This window comes from Dreissena polymorpha, chromosome 3 (genome assembly GCF_020536995.1).
Source record: "Dreissena polymorpha isolate Duluth1 chromosome 3, UMN_Dpol_1.0, whole genome shotgun sequence".
Lineage (NCBI taxonomy): Eukaryota > Metazoa > Mollusca > Bivalvia > Myida > Dreissenidae > Dreissena > Dreissena polymorpha.
This window is the reverse complement of record NC_068357.1, coordinates 22,604,059-22,620,802: the sequence shown is the minus strand read 5'-3', so window position 1 is coordinate 22,620,802 and position 16,744 is coordinate 22,604,059. Positions and strand designations below refer to the sequence as shown.

Genomic DNA, 16,744 nt, shown 5'->3' with positions numbered 1-16,744 from the left:
CAAGGTCATTCAAAGGTCAAGGTAAAATTCAACTTGCCAGGTACAGTAACCTCATGATAGCATGACAGTATTTGAGGTTTGAAAGCAATAGCCTTGATAGTTAAGAAGTACAGTGGATCGAAACACAAAATTTAACCATATATTCAAAGTTACTAAGTCAAAAAAGGGCCATAATTCCGTAAAAATGACAACCAGAGTTATGCAACTTGTCCTTTTACTGTACCCTTATGATAGTTCATACGAATCCATTTAAGATATCCTCTATTAATTGAAACCGAAATTTTATTGGGGGACAATGCCCTAAATACAATGCCAAGCGAGTTCTCTGTACAAGCTGGCTTAAATAAAAGTTTCATCAAGATCGGTCTACACAGACTAAAGATATTTACCGGAAACCACGATTGACGCCGACTGACCGGCCGACCGCCGAGCCGCCCGCCATGCTTAAATCAAGTAACCAGGATTTTCAACTTCATTGAAACGTTGAAACAAGTGGTAAACAAGTATTGACATTTTGCGCAATTTAGCATTCGTTGTGATATACAAACGTTTACTAAATGTCCTCACACGTAAAATGAAAAAACACGTATAAATAACGATTTATGACTGGTTCATAGATGATGTTTGCCATTTTCAACTCATTTTGATAATAAGGCGGACTCCGAAATAATGTATAATATTAACAGGTTTATGTGTTGTTGTTTAGTACAAGCAAATATAGTATATTGCGTATTGCTTTATTTCCTCAACAAAGTTTTTAGAAGAAACATCGATGTAAATCAACTTTAATACAAAAACAAACATACATGTATACTTCTACAATTATTTCATTTACCATCCATGCGATAAAGATCCAGTGCTCCATAGTTGTGTAAGGACTTGTTAGAAATATTGTACGCAGTTATGTTATCCGAATGGTAATGATAAATTGTATGCAAAAGACGTACACATTAGACGCTACCCGGTACAAACAACGATTGACTGTTTAACTGTTATATACGGGTTTGTAACATAAATATATTCATAAATTGACAAAAGATGTGAGGTCACGATAATTTCAATCACAATATATAACTCGATTGATTTATGTCAATTTAATGTGAACCTCGTGTAAATTGGCGGGAAAACAGCTTTCACTGTGTTCGAATAACATCTTTTCATATCTGCGTTTGCTTGGAAAAAATACATGGTATAATTATTACGGAACAACAAAGCAAAATAACATTAAAATAATCAATGTATTTAAGTGAACGAACTGAACATGAACGACATTAATAACAGATAATGCATTCTTTATGGAATTAACAATAAATTAAAGATAAAGTTAAGCATGATATTGTAACACAGATTAATTAAAACTAATAATTTCAGTCAAAAGTTTAATAGAAAATCTGTCGCAGACACTGATGATCTCACAAGTCATGTTTTGACACATGCACATCTACTCAGACGTCTGTATATGCTACAACGGACATGATCAAGGGTCATAATTCAGGCTTTACTGGTCGCGTCAACAAAGGCCAATAATTCTGCCAAAACTTGTCGAAGCTATAATGCCTTTCTATTTCATACCACCATCTTAAAATTTATGTAAGTCAACTTTGACAGTTTGAGCGAGATCCACAAAGTAGCTGACAGAATTGAACACAAATGTTTGGGGAAGTAGGGACCGTGTAATGCTTAATAACTCCTTGGGCATACACAGTCACAAGGGAACACAATATCTGAACAGTATTTGAATATGACGGATGACATGAGTCAATACGGCCCGAGTATGTAAATTACCCATGAATTGAACTGACACGGGTGTGATAACGTTCTACGGCATGTATCGACCGATCACACTATGTTGCACATTTTTATCTAAACATAAATCAATAAGCACGGCAGTGATTTGTTTTAATTATATTTACGTTAAAGATCTCTTTTATCACATCTCTTGAAAGTTTTTGAACATTTTATAAAATCGATGCTAGCAAAAGAATGTAAAATTGCGTCAGATTATTTCAATCAAAACAATTATATGCACAATTTGATGGAATTTAACATGTCATCAAGTAAGTGAAATGAACACAATGACACCAAATATAATACTATAATTAATGTACGACGCCCAAATGTTTTGACAGGCTGGCGAAATCTATATTTCAAAATTAATATCTAAACACAACTAACTTTTTTGGTCACTCATTTTTGCCCATTGCTGTAAACAAAACATTGCATAATTATGTATCAAGGGAGTGTAAGGACATGGTGCACAGGTTGTTTGGCAATATAATAGTCATTTCCTATATTCAACAAACAACAATTAAACACGAAGGTGAACAAAAAAAAACATTCTCATTTACTACATGGACTTGGTATATTGCTAACACATTTATGTTCACAACTTCGGTGTTTAGTAACATCAACATATCTGTTTCTATGTGTTCACAGGGCCCTCGTGGTTTAAATAATCGTTCAACGCCGAGCTGCCCCGTTCCTTAAACTGCAAAGTACTCATCATAAATTCACACGTTCTTTAAACGTAAGTAATCTCTCTCAAAGTTTCGCTCACGTTCATAATATTGTACATCTAGTCCGTCCATTTTTCACGCGTCTCCGTCGTTTGATTTTTGGTTCTAACACCGCCAACATGGCCTCGTCAAAGACGTCTTTTAGACCCTGTTGCGTAAACGCGCTACACTCAACGTAACAGTCGGCGTTCACTCTTTTCGCGAGTCGAGCGCCCTCTTCCGGCGTAACAGGTTTTTGTTTTCGTTTCTGTAACTTTTGCCTTATTTTCTCGTTATCCCGAAGGTCTGTTTGGGTTCCAACGATTAAGAACGCTGAGGCGGGAGAGTTAGTCCGTATTTCCGGTATCCATTTGTATTCTAGGTTTTGCATGGTGTCCGGCATTACCACTGAGTAGGCCAAAAGGAACACATGGGTGCCCGGATAAGACAGGCTCCTTAATCCCTCGTACTCTTCCTGCAAAAAAGACTGAGTGAATCTACATAACGTAACAATTTAATCGTATCAGGCGTCCAGGTATTATTATTAATGGAAATCGTTTATTATGTGTAAACTATGGCGATTTGCTTATTTAGATATTTTTACTTTGATTGTTTCAAATATGCCAGGGACACGTTCTTGTTTGTTCCTTCGGTAGGAACACAGATCAATACTGTATGTTCTTTTCTTAGAAAGATGATCATGTTCTTTTCTTAGAAAGATGATCATAAGGATCTCTGAGAAGAGATCGAATCCACTGACTATCGATTCAATTTGTATTTATTATGGTCCTTTCTAAGAAGCTTCATGTAAGTTTTTTCAGGAAATTTACTTTATTTAATGAATACCATAATCTAGTTCCTTAAGGTATTTTTAATACAATGAAAACATCAACAAGCTGTAATGTATATGCTCAGTAAACGTGTACATGAATTAATGTATGCATGCAATACATCTGAGCTGCATTTTAATGAAGTATTGCCGAACTTGACATGTTCATCCTGTAGAAATCAAGGCAGGTATATACAGTGCTTTTTGCATGTACGCATATTTAATTGCGTTTGCTACTGTAACCGACTGCTCATACCTGCCCTGCTGTGTCGATCAAGCCCAGCTGGTACGAAGTTCCACGTACAGTGACAGTGACTGAAAAAATAAAGAAAGATATCTATATATGTGAACTACAATGTGCAGCCATAATCATTTATTTCCTTCTGTCACTGTTAATTCACAAGTGTTCTAAAGATGATGTATCGAACATCGCATAGGAGGCATAAAGGCCACACGAAAAAGTTTAAGATTAGACACACAAAGAAACCAAATTATTGTCTCCTTTCAGCAAATTTGTTTGCCCTCATCATCGCATACAATAATGTAATTCCAAATGAAGTTATGATACACAGTATCCATTTTTTAATCAGAATGGTTTCCTATTGCAGGGGCCTTTTCACGTTTTGGTAAATTGAAAAAAAAATGTTAAAGATTCGCAAATTATCGTTTAGTTATGATATGTGTGAGGAAATAGTAATACTGAACATTTACCATGCTCCAAAACAGCCATTATATGCATCTTTTGACGATTTAAAAACCTAAACATTATAAAGCGTTGCAACGCGAAACGATTAAATAAGTTCTGTTGTTATAGTTTGTGAAACTACGAAGATTGCTTATATAAGGTATAAAAAAACATCATTCATTGTATGAGCACGCATGGCCGAGTGGTCTAAGAGGAAGACTTTTACGTCACGAATCCACGGGTCAGTTGTTCGAGCCCTGTTGAGTTTTTTTTATGAATTTTATCTTGATTTCTTTCCTGGAGCCTTTTAGATCAAATGTTTACATTTATCAATATAAAGCATTTAATGACAAACTTCAATAAATGCCAAAATCTGTGAAATGCCCCTTAAATATGGGGAATCATTATTTTATGTTTTAAATCCGTTAATCGTTTCCCGGGAAACAAGCTGACAAAACCCCACTAAATTTAACTGTACTTCGACGCCCACAAAGGCACCGACGCAGTTGCGGGTAGAATATCTCGACTTTTTCACATGCTGAAAGTAAGCTGCGGGTTTGAAATTTTGAAGTAGTTTCTCATACGAAAAATGTCATTCCTTTGAGTCCTCGGTCTGTAATATTTTCCAAGACCAGAGATTTAGTGACCACACACTATGCAATATTGCATGAAACGTATAAGTATGTCTGATTGCGTCCGGCTTACCTAGTGTGGACGCGCGACGTGCTCGTAAAGTAACTAACTTGTTTCGGTCAAAGTGTGCTATTTACAATCTACTAATAATTGACGAACTAGTCTGTACTTAATTAGCCAGCGATAAAACAAGTGTACATGTAACGTATAACGTAGACTATGTAGTAAATCTCAATTGACGGAAAGCAGAGATATTATTGCCAACATTATACCTAAACTAGAAATGGCGCGGCAGAGGCCGACGCGTATCCCCATGCCGCATGTTTGACCCAGGGGCGCCCCATGGTTGATAATGGGGCCATGCATAGTTGAGATTGACCGTATTGTCATAAGATATGTTCAGTATCAATCTGAAGTAAATCGGTGTAGAAATGAAGAATTTATAGTAAAAGGCAATTTTTGGGTGGGCGTGGTCTATGTGGTCGAGGGCGCCCCAGGGTTAGTAATGGGGCCATACATAGTTGAGATTGACCGTATTGTCATAAGAGATGTTCAGTATCAATTTGAGGTAAATCGGTGTAGAAATGAAAAAGTTATAGTAAAATGCAATTTTGGATGGACGTGGTCTATGTGGGCGGGAGTGCCCCAGGGTTGGTAATGGGGCCCATACATAGTTGAGATTGACCGTATTTTCATAAGAGATGTTCAGTATCAATTTGAAGTAAATCGGTGTAGAAATGAAGAAGTTAATGTAAAAGGCAATTTTTGGTGGGCGTGGTCTATGTGGGCGGGGCGCCCCAGGGTTGGTAATGGGGCCATGCATATTTGAGATTGACCGTATTGTTATAAGAGATATTCAGTATCAATTTGAAGTAAATCGGTGTAGAAATGAAGAAGTTAATGTAAAATAACATATAAAAAATTAGTGAAAATCTCTGACCTGGCCCCACCCCAACCCCCATAACTTTTGATCCAGGGGTCAGATCAAAATTGAAATAGTGCAGGGTCGCACATATGCTCATAGCTACCATGTGTTTAAGTTTCAAGTTTCTAGTGCTTATAGTGTATGAGGAGATAGTGGCCAGGACGGACGGACGGACGGTGGAGATAACCACAATATCCCCACGCTTTTCAAAAAGCGTGAGGATAATTAACCTTACTCTTGTACGTACTAACAAGGCCTATGGATGTTATTTGCAACACGACCCCAAAACGAAATGCACATATATCTAGTTCTTCAAACAAGCGGTACAGATTATAAACAAAGCCTCACTTCGATCATAAATCACTGGCAAACATAAGAGAAATCAGGTTTTCTTTCGATCATGATAAGATGGTGTTCGAACAACGCGGATATTTCCCATGTATTATGTCGAACATATGCAGGTAACGGAATGTTTGCCTTTCTCTTGTTTAGATAACAACTTTTGTATTAATATTTCTAGGAAGACAAAAACGAATCTGCCCAGCTCAGGAATGTTATAAGCGTTTCGTGATTTCAAAAATGATTGTAACCGCTACATCCGTGTTAAAAACCAACAGGTTTTTTTTTACTTAGTAATAATAAGCTCTCTAAGCGTGAAAGGGAAGGTTAAGCCCGAGCAACACTTGCCCATGAACACATTCAATGCCGATTTCCGGAACATGTTCATGTAAGATTCGATCAATAATAAAATAGAATTCTTCCTCATCGCGAGGGATGTTGTCGATATATGTGCACAGGGAGTGACACAAAACACGGTTTATTATCTACCATTACATGTACCCAGATTATACACTTGCCCAACATTACCCAACGGACGTAAATAAAACTTGATAGTGTGATATGTGATACGTGATATGTAACAAGTTGTGATATGACATGATAATCACTTAGTATAAGGATGTTGTAATTTGTAAACATACTTCGGGGAATTTAGTCAATGTAAACAGCGTATGGCAAGCGAAATGCACATTAATTCCTTAAACCACGGTTTAACAGTTAACTATATAGTTAAGAGACTTTGAACCCGGGTTCGAAGTGCCGTTTGCACATTAATTGCTTAATCCCGGGCTCAAGACTTTTAACCGCGGTTTAAAGTCTCTTAACTATTTACTAGTTAAGAAACGACCAATGAAATCTTGACATTTGCCTTCTAATTGTGGTTTAAGCTCCGCTATTTGGTTGTCTCTGAATTATGTAGAAAAGAGATGTGTATCTATCTTTAGACACACTTTCAACCGCGGTTCAAACTCTTGAACTCGGGTTTAAGGAATAAATGTGCAAACGGCACTTTGAACTCGGGTTCAAAGTCTCTTAACCCTATAGTTATTGTGCATTCCGCGCCTCTTAACCCCAGTTTAAGACTTTGAACCGCAGTTTAATACTTTGAACCGCAGTTTAAGACTTTGAACCGCAGTTCAAAGTCTCTTAACCCTATAGTCAAGAGAGGACCGGTTTAAACTCTTGAACTCGGGTTTAAGGTATTAATGTGCAAACGGCACTTTGAACTCGGGTTCAAAGTTTCTTAACTATATAATTAACTGTTTAATGCGCCTCTTAATCGCAGTTTAAGACTTTGAACCGCAGTTCAAAGTCTCTTAACCCTATAGTTAAGAGATGACCAATGAAGTCGCGGCATTTACCTTCTAATTGTGGTTTAAGCTCCGGTGGTTGGTTGTCTCAGATAACATAATATGTATCTCTTTAAAGACACACATTAAACCGCGGTTCAAAGTCTTGAACCCGGGTTTAAGGAATTAATGTGCAAACGGCACTTTGAACCCGGGTTCAAAGTCTCTTAACTATATAGTTAACTGTTAAACCGTGGTTTAATGAATTAATGTGCATTTCGCTTGCAATAAACTGCGATATAAAATGGCATCTGCTAAATTGTCCAGCACTTACAATATAATCACTATGTGAAATTATCTGTTAAGTTATTCGAATAAATCAAAAGATTCTTTTGAGACAAATATACCCCCGGAAGCGAGCAAACAACTGTTCTTAGCTTGCAAACGTTAACTTCACAATCCCAATTGTCAATTGCTTTTATTCAAGACTAAAATGATTCATTTCCTCCCGTTAGTTGTTATGATTATTGAAGATACATTGTATATGGGCCGTGCTCTGTGAAAAAGCGGTTAAATGCGTGTGCGTAAAGTGTCGTGGTATAAAATCAGGTACGACACTTTCCGCTTTTATGATATTTGCTGTTTAAAGAAAGTCTCTTATTAGCAAAAAACAGGTTAGGCGAAAAGTGATAAGCCTGTGCGGACTTCAAAGGCTATTCTGCGACGACACTTTACGCGTTTGCATTTAACCACTTTTTCACAAAGCAGGGCTCATATTCAATATATACTTGGAAGTACCAGTCTATTTTCACATAGCAGGGCTCATATTCAATATATACTTGAAAGTACCAGTCTATTTTCACAGAGCAGGGCTCATATTCAATATATACTTGGAAGTACGGGTCTATTTTCACAGAGTAGGGCTCATATTCAATATATACTTGGAAGTACCAGTCTATTTTCACAGAGCAGGGCTCATATTCAATATAAACTTGGAAGTACCAGTCTATTTTCACAGAGCAGGGCTCATATTCAATATATACTTGGAAGTACTAGTCTATTTTCACAGAGCAGGGCTCATATTCAATATATACTTGGAAGTACCAGTCTATTTTCACAGAGCAGGGCTCATATTCAATATATACTTGGAAGTACTAGTCTATTTTCACAGAGCAGGGCTCATATTCAATATATACTTGGAAGTACCAGTCTATTTTCACAGAGCAGGGCTCATATTCAATATATACTTGGAAGTACCAGTCTATTTTCACAGAGCAGGGCTCATATTCAATATATACTTGGAAGTACCAGTCTATTTTCACAGAGCAGGGCTCATATTCAATATATACTTGGAAGTACCAGTCTATTTTCACAGAGCAGGGCTCATGTTCAATATATACTTGGAAGTACCAGTCTATTTTCACAGAGCAGGGCTCATATTCAATATATACTTGGAAGTATCAGTCTATTGCGGGCGAATGCAAAGAGGAAGTTGTGAAATTACACAAGTGTTTAATGATTATTGATGACAGTTATTAGTATTTTGTTTTCGGAGATAACGATGCAAATGCGTGCATAGTGCAGGATGGCTATATTTAAGAGTGTTAAGTAAATCCAAATCGGTCACTTTAAGATATACCAACAAACCATCACGGCTCTGTCTTAAAAAATATAACTACCAATTGACGTTGCGATTGAAATTTTAGTTCGCAACAAAAAATATCCTAAAATTAGTATACTACATGCTTTGTGAAAGATGTAAAAAAAATATCTAAAATATCATTTCTTTTAAGTAACACATAACAGTTGGGGCTAAGTAAGTATGCTTCTTCTTAAAGATTGTTCAATTAAAATGAGTCGCGCACTCTGGGCAAATCGGACTTGATGCAATGTGTGTTTGCCTTTTTTGTTCAAAATTAATAAGTCTCAACATTTCATTCATCCCAATTCCAGCTCTATTTGTTGAAGCTTAGTTAAAACAATATTGAAATAACGTTTGCTCTAAATGTTAGCGTAGCGTATTTGTGTTAGTTAAAAATCAACAACACTTTCCAAATTTTAGACAAAACGATGACATTTTAAAAATGCAAAGGGACCCGGCCCATTCCCAAAATGGTGGAAGACACTTTTAAATGCATGCGTGTAAAGTGGGAAGAAACTTTACGTGCCGAAAAGACTTGATTTTTGTTCAGAAGAGACTCTGGATTTGAAAAAAAAATCAATAAAAGCGCAAATGGTCGTCCTTATTAACCTGTGCGGACAGAGCAAGGCTTAAATTGTTTAAACGATGTTAAATATGACGGGATCCATATGTGTCTTGTTCTGAGAAAACTGGGCTTAATTCGTGTGCGTACAGTGTCGTCCCAGATTAGCATGTGCAGTTCGCACAGGCTAATCAGGGACGACACTTTCCGCTTTAATGGTATTTTTAGTTTCAATGAAGTCCCTCCTTACCGAAAATCAAGTTTAGCCGGAAAGTGTCGTCCCTGATTAGCCTGTGCGGACTGCACAGGCTAATCTGGGACGACACTTTAAGCACATGCAATATGACCAGCTTTCACAGAACAAGACACAAATTGTCATAATGAGGCTAACATATAGGCATTCGTGTATCTCTAACATAAATAAGATATATTAAAACTCAGTAAACAAAAGGCGAATATACACTTTGATCTTTAACTGCACGTTCGAATTTAAAAAGTTGACTGCAATCTTCAACGGTTTGTCAAAAGATGAACAGCTGAATTTTAAAAGTGGAATACTGATATGTCAGCCTTGTTATAAGAATTTCATTAAAACGCAAAAATACACCAATAAGAATATAGCTGTGCATGATGCGTTTACTTCACATCAAAATCTACATGTAAATATACACACAGACTCGTCGCATTTGACGTGACATTAGACAGTATTTGCTGTTCACAGATAACAAATCGACCCATGACTCAGACGACACAGGTTCACAAATATTTGTATATTCATAATCCCACGGCATGTATTCAAATAAGGAACACCTTAATCTCCAATGTAACCCAGTCATGCGGGACCCGCTCACAACCAATATTTACGTGCGGGATTGGTTTAAATCAAGTTATTAACAGGATTATGCATAAGCAAATTATGCATATGAATTGTAGTAGAAAGTTTTGCTACTGTGTTTAACCCAATACGAGTTATGCAATCATCAATAATTATCCGTTAACATGTCGATCGCTATTTCGATTAAATAAAATCCTCATTTTAGAATGATTTGGAATTAGTAAGCATGAATTTTAGAACAGTAATTGGAAATAAAATTAGTCTTTATTTTAGTTTAGCCTTCTGCGATTAGTATTATGTGTCACAAACAGAACTAAAGCACTTCCTTTGTCTTTACAAAAAATCGTACAGTTTCACAGTATGTACTGCGTGCATTTTCTATTTTCCGAATTCTTCAAACAATAAAGAACCCAGGAAATCAGAACTTCTTTATTATCCCGACGCTTCTTGAAAAGCGTGGGGATATTGAGGTTATCTCCACCGTCCGTCTGTCCGTCCGTCCTGGCAACTATCTCCTCCTACACTATAAGCACTAGAACCTTGAAACTTACACACAGGGTAGCTATGAGAAAATGTGCGACCCTGCACTATTTGGAATTTTGATCTGACCCCTCAGTCAAAGGTTATGGGATTGGGGTGGGGTCGGGTCAGAGATTTTCACTCATTTTTATGCTCCCGGTATGGTGCATTGGTAATATATTTTGCTATATTGAAGATAGCAACTTGATATTTGGCAAGCATGTGTATCTCATGGAGCTGCACATTTTGAATGGTGAAAGGTCAAGGTCATCTTTCACGGTCAAAGGTCAAAAAAACAAATCTAAGGGAAGTTGTAAGCTTTAAAGGGAGGTAAAGGGCGGTAATTAGTGAATCAGCCAAATGATAAAAAAATCAAAGCGGCGCAGGAGGGGGGAATTATGTTTCTGACAAACACATCGCTTGTTTTATGTTGTTTTTTTATTAACTTCTTCATTTTCTATACCGATTTACTTCAAATTGATACTAAACATCTCTTATGACAATGCGGTCAATCTCTACTATGCATGGCCCCATTACCAATCCTGGTGTACCCCCTGGGTCAAACATGCGGCGTGTGGATACGCGTTGGCCTCTGCCGCGCCATTTCTAGTTTATAATCTGTAAGAGCTTGAATAGTAAAACGTGCAATATCACGTTCAGTATCAAAGTAACAAACGTCATCCTCATGGATGGACATTGATACAAGCTATGAAAAACTTTATATTTGAGCCTCGCTCTAAAAAAACGTTTAGTGTCGTCCCAGATAAGCCTTGCCGCCCACAGAGGCCAATCAGGGACGAAACTGTCCGCCTATACTGTCATAGAGGTGATATTTATTTTCAAAGAAAAATGCAATAAAAGCGGAAAGTGTCGTCCCTGTGCGGACTGCATAGGCTAATCTGGGACGACACTTTAAACTCATGCATTTAGCCCCGTTTTCACAAAGCGCCCCTTACTTGTATATAATATTCTTCAGCACGTTATTGTCGTCCCATCAATAAAGCAATTACGAATTGCTAAATAAATTTTTGAATTAATTTATAAAAAATAAAACAATTAATAGGAATTTCGAAATCAAGAATTTTCTTCACTAAATCTGCTCGTATGCAATTTTGATGACAGTTACTTAAAGTGGCCAATGAAATATAAAATAATGACGTATTGACCATTTGAAAAAAAAATAAAATATTATGTTCAAATCTCTCGACATCCGTGGTTTATCTTCCTATTTTCAACAAGCAACTCTTCATCCGTGATTTAACTTCCTATTTTCAACAAGCAAACGCCAATTACACATGTGTGTTTACGAATAAACAGAACATACGTTTAAATAATCGTACATGTATTTCTCTTCGTGACCGCGCATTTTAAAACATATGATGAAATTGAGAACAACTTTAAAACCACAAATTAGTTAGTTGTCTATGTGTCATTTCCGATGATTTTTGGAATGGCACGGACATAGCAGTGCTCCAGCTAGGATTTGAAAAGGGCAGGGGGGCTTTTTGTCAAAAGGGCACTTTTGACGCGCAGTATTTTGTGAAAAGGGCACTTTTGACGCGCAGTATTTTGTGAAAAGGGCACGTTCGAGCGCGCGGGTGTTTCTGGAATGCTTTCTATTGCATGTTCATTTATATGTTATAAATAATTGTATTAATCCCATTATTATTAAACCATTCAAATATAATGTCTACAATGAGGATTAAACTAGTTACAATGTAATAAGAGATTTATGAATGATCATATGTAAAAAAAAAAAAAAAAAAAAATTTTTTTTTTTTTTTTTTAGGGGGGGGGGGCAGGGCGGAGGTTCGGGGGGGCAGGGCGGAGGTTCGGGAGGGCAGGGCGCGGCGCCCTTCGATTTAGGCCTAGCTGGAGCACTGCATAGTAAACTCATTTTCACAGGGTGTGCTATACAGGACATTGACATTACGTGACCTTTCACATTTTTTATCCGAGTTTGACTCGTGAATTGAACAAAATAGGCCGTTGCATTGCTTATATTGTTCAAAATATCGCTCTAATGTTAGATGACCTCACCATCTGTACCCATTGTTAAACTAAGCCAACGACCTCATACCGGTGTTTGTATCAACTTTCAATTATTGTTTTAACGATATGGTCTTCTTATTTATTACCTAAAATCGTATTTTCATCATACCAATACACGAAATAATGATATCACAAAAACGTTTTTAGACAGTTAAAAGGACTCATTTAGCAAAGGTTAAAATAAGATTTCTTGGCGGACGCATATTACATTATTTATTTCTGGCCTTTTTCTATCTCCTTTTCAAAATGAAAACGGTAAATGTCAAATCAAACAAGATACAAAGGGCCATAAGTCTGTTTTTAACAGATGGTGTACAATGCCATTTGGCGTGCATCATCCTCTTATGCATATATATACTCATACCAAGTTTCAATGAAATCCGCCAAAGAACTTCCAAGATATGGCTTCGGACACTAAAAAGCATTTTTTTCAAGATACAAAGGGCCATAAGTCTGTTTTTAACAGATGGTGTACAATGCCATTTGGCGTGCATCATCCTCTTATGCATATATATACTCATACCAAGTTTAAATGAAATCCACCAAAGAACTTCCAAGATATGGCTCCAGACACAAAAGTGCCGGACGGACGGACGGACAGCCGGACGGACGGACGGACGGACGGACAACGCCAAAACAATATCCCTCCGCCTCTGGCGGGGGATAATAAAGCAATAGTGTCTGCTCAAGACTTGAATGGACTACATAACGTACATAACGATGCAAATATGTGCCTACGCGTTTGTTTATTAGATTTGTATAAAAAGGGAATAATTTCACAGTTTGGGGTAGAGAAAAAAACATGTGCACTAAATGAAGTCGCTTTTACAGAAATTTATAAAAGAATAAGCAGATACAGCAGCAGCAGCAGCAGTAGCAGCATAAGTTAAGGTTGTGCTTGGTGTTGCTTTGAAATTTATGTGATGCTGTTGTTGCAGAAGTAAATTACGTGATCACGTAGGTCAAACGTAACAAATGTGTATCTGGGTCAAAAACGGAAAATACCCGTTTAAAGCCAAGCTTTGGTAACAACGTGCACTGTCATGTGTGGACATATAATAGACCCTCATGTTTTGCTGTTTTATTATAAATTATTGTCGCGTTATCTCTAATATTTAAATGTCGACAATTGCATTCATTCAAATAACACACCTGTATAAACCAACTATTTCATCCGCTGTTATACATAATGAGTATTTCTAACGTCATTTATTTTTTCATTGCAGAAACCACCATCTTAAACGACTGACTAACGGCGGTTACTTGCAATTTGCTTTTATTATTGAGGCAATCAAATCGTTGAGGTTGTAATAATATTAAATTGACCTATTATCTTCGAGGAGTGTACAAACCCTACCAAAACACAACAACCCAACTAACTGTGATTTTCTCGCCTCTAATAATACAGAAACTCATGTGTGGACGTACCCTAGTTTGTAAATGGCGTATAGCGCAAGCACAATTCACGGCCATTAATCATTGAAGCCACCTCGTTTTGAGACGCATTAAAAAAAACTCACGATACTTTCGATTTGGCGCAAAGAACCTGAAGATTTTTTAAGAAACGATGCAATGATTTCGGGTGAATATTTTATGAGTTTTTTATATTTTGCTCAGTTAAACAATCGGATAATTTACTGCGCACCATCGAAATTAACTCATCGAGTAACCTCCTAGAACATAAAATCGCAAGCCATTAGGAAAAGTGAGGACCTATATACTTTTTTGACATGGCAGAATTTTAAAAAGCACGTCGAACATTTACCTGTGTGAAGAGCAAAAATGTTTGTTTGAAAAGCAAATTTCCACACATTTAAATCTTAATTACATCAAACATTAAGTTTAAAAACATAAAAGAAGTTGCAGCATTAAAACAAGAGATGTGTTTGTCAGAAACACAATGCCCCCTATTGCGCCGCTTTGAAGCCATATATTTGACATTTGACCTTGAAGGATGACCTTGACCTTGACCTTTCACCACTCAAAATGTGCAGCTCCATGAGATACACATGCTTGCCAAATATCAAGTTGCTATCTTCAATAATGCAAAAGTTATTGCAAACCTTTAACCAAGGTTAAAGTTTTGGGACACACACAAAGAATGAATGAATGACAGACAGACAGACAGACAGACAGACAGACAGACAGACAGACAGACAGACAGACAGACAGACAGACAGACAGACAGACATACAGACAGACAGACAGACAGACAGACAGACAGACAGGCCAAAAACAATATGCCACCGATCTTTCGATCCGGGGGGCATAAAAAAATTTGCTTGTAATCGATCTACTAAATATTTTATGTTATACCTACAAAAGGTGGGATAAGTGCAAAAGGGATGGCATCCAGAACAGAAGGTGGCGCCAATGCACGATGTAGGAATGACAATCCTATAAGTTGTATGACAATATTACCAGTAGCCAATGTTAGTGTTAATGGGTAAAATTTTATCTGCGCGCAGGCTAAACTATCGATTTGTTTTGTGTGTTATTTCAATTCCACTAAATGTCACAACTCAGAAAGGTCATCACGTTTCCAAACACGAGTGTTTGAATGTTTCTGTACATGTTTGAAAGATGTTTTCCTCGCCGTATCAAAGGACATTGTCCAATTCTTAAACTAATGAGACGTGTTATGAAAAAAACTACTCACTCTCTAGATTTCTACGTCATTTATTGCAAACGTCCGGTTCTTAGCGCCACTTCAAAGGTATCATTAGCCGGTTTACTAATACATCTCCAATATGCAGTGGCGCAAGTGATTAACAGCCGTGTAATTAACGAGACGGAAAGCAAAGGTATGGCCCCCCGGGGCTGCAAGTGTAAATGTCTCTGTCACGCCGATTTACATGGTGACCGCAGATACGTCTGGAGATCGTACCTATTAATTACCTTCATGTTATACGATATTGACAAGATAATGGATTTAGATTAGACAAACGCTAGGTCATCATCATGAGATTTAACAAGACTGGGCTTCAATGTCGAAACCCCGTTCCGAAGTACAGTAAATTTGATGTAGAAGTGAATGTTCTTCTTTCGATACAGCACTCCTTCTAAAAAGATTTTGTGCCATGTATGCACCGACTTAAAATAAAAATTGAATTGAATTGAATTTAATTGTGCCGATTGTTGTGCGTGTCACTGTGTACAAGTTTCGATAACGAGAGTTGTAATAAAAAGCAAATGCCTTACAAACATGCAGTACACTTAAAATGTTATAAACATGCGTTACACATGTGACTACGTCTACGATCTGAATGTATTTGTCAAACTTTTACTTAAAATTAAGTATTTTTAAATTTAGATGATACGAGTTCAACATATACATGAAGTATGTGTGACTGTGGTATTAATTGAATCCAAATTCAAAATTTTGACCCCAAAATAAAACATGAATAAGACGACAATATCGATGTAACGAACACCCGTACCTGCGTAATTATCGAAGACCGTCGGTACATATTCCGTCGGGAATTTGTTCGTTGCGTAACTCATGAGCATGCATGTCTTGCCGACAGCACCATCGCCGACGACGACGCACTTTATGAACTTATTTTCTTCCGGATCTGCCATGCCACATTTATTCAAATGAAACAAAAAATCCGACACACGATAAAAACTATGTAGTATCCGTCAAAGGGAATGTTTATACACACAGTGATAACAACAATCCGCGTTGATTTCAGACGATAATTTACCACATGATCCACTCGTTCATGCTTTTTGTCGTTCACCGAAGCGTGCACATATTTATAGCTTTAGGCTTGTTCTATTTTTAGATGTCGTTTATTTTCGGTTTCACAAGGTGTGCTTTTTTACAAAACTTGTTGTGTATTCCTATGTGGCATTTACGATATTGCAATAACGCTATACATAAGATGACGAGTTTTTCATGTACGCAACATTTCCAAAGAATGATACTTTAAATTA

General features: G+C 37.1%; 1 protein-coding gene across 1 annotated transcript; it reads right to left on the bottom strand.

Annotated features, from left to right (window-relative positions):
• Positions 1–721: 721 nt before the first annotated feature.
• On the bottom strand, positions 722–16,726 carry LOC127873269 (cell division control protein 42 homolog). The gene is made up of 3 exons (XM_052417048.1): positions 16,246–16,726; positions 3,581–3,639; positions 722–2,970 (listed from the first exon to the last, which is right to left on the bottom strand). The coding sequence occupies exons 1-3, from the start codon at positions 16,385–16,387 to the stop codon at positions 2,560–2,562; spliced, it is 612 nt and encodes a 203-aa protein (XP_052273008.1). The 5' UTR covers positions 16,388–16,726; the 3' UTR covers positions 722–2,559.
• Positions 16,727–16,744: the final 18 nt, after the last annotated feature.

Excerpts from the sequence above, each read along its gene's own strand:
- LOC127873269 (XM_052417048.1), bottom strand. The coding sequence starts at position 16,387 with ATGGCAGATCCGGAAGAAAATAAGTTCATAAAGTGCGTCGTCGTCGGC. Across the intron at positions 3,640-16,245 it reads GGTCTTCGATAATTACGCAG|TCACTGTCACTGTACGTGGA; the intron begins GTACGGGTGTTC and ends TTATTTTTTCAG. Across the intron at positions 2,971-3,580 it reads TGATCGACACAGCAGGGCAG|GAAGAGTACGAGGGATTAAG; the intron begins GTATGAGCAGTC and ends TCTTTTTTGCAG.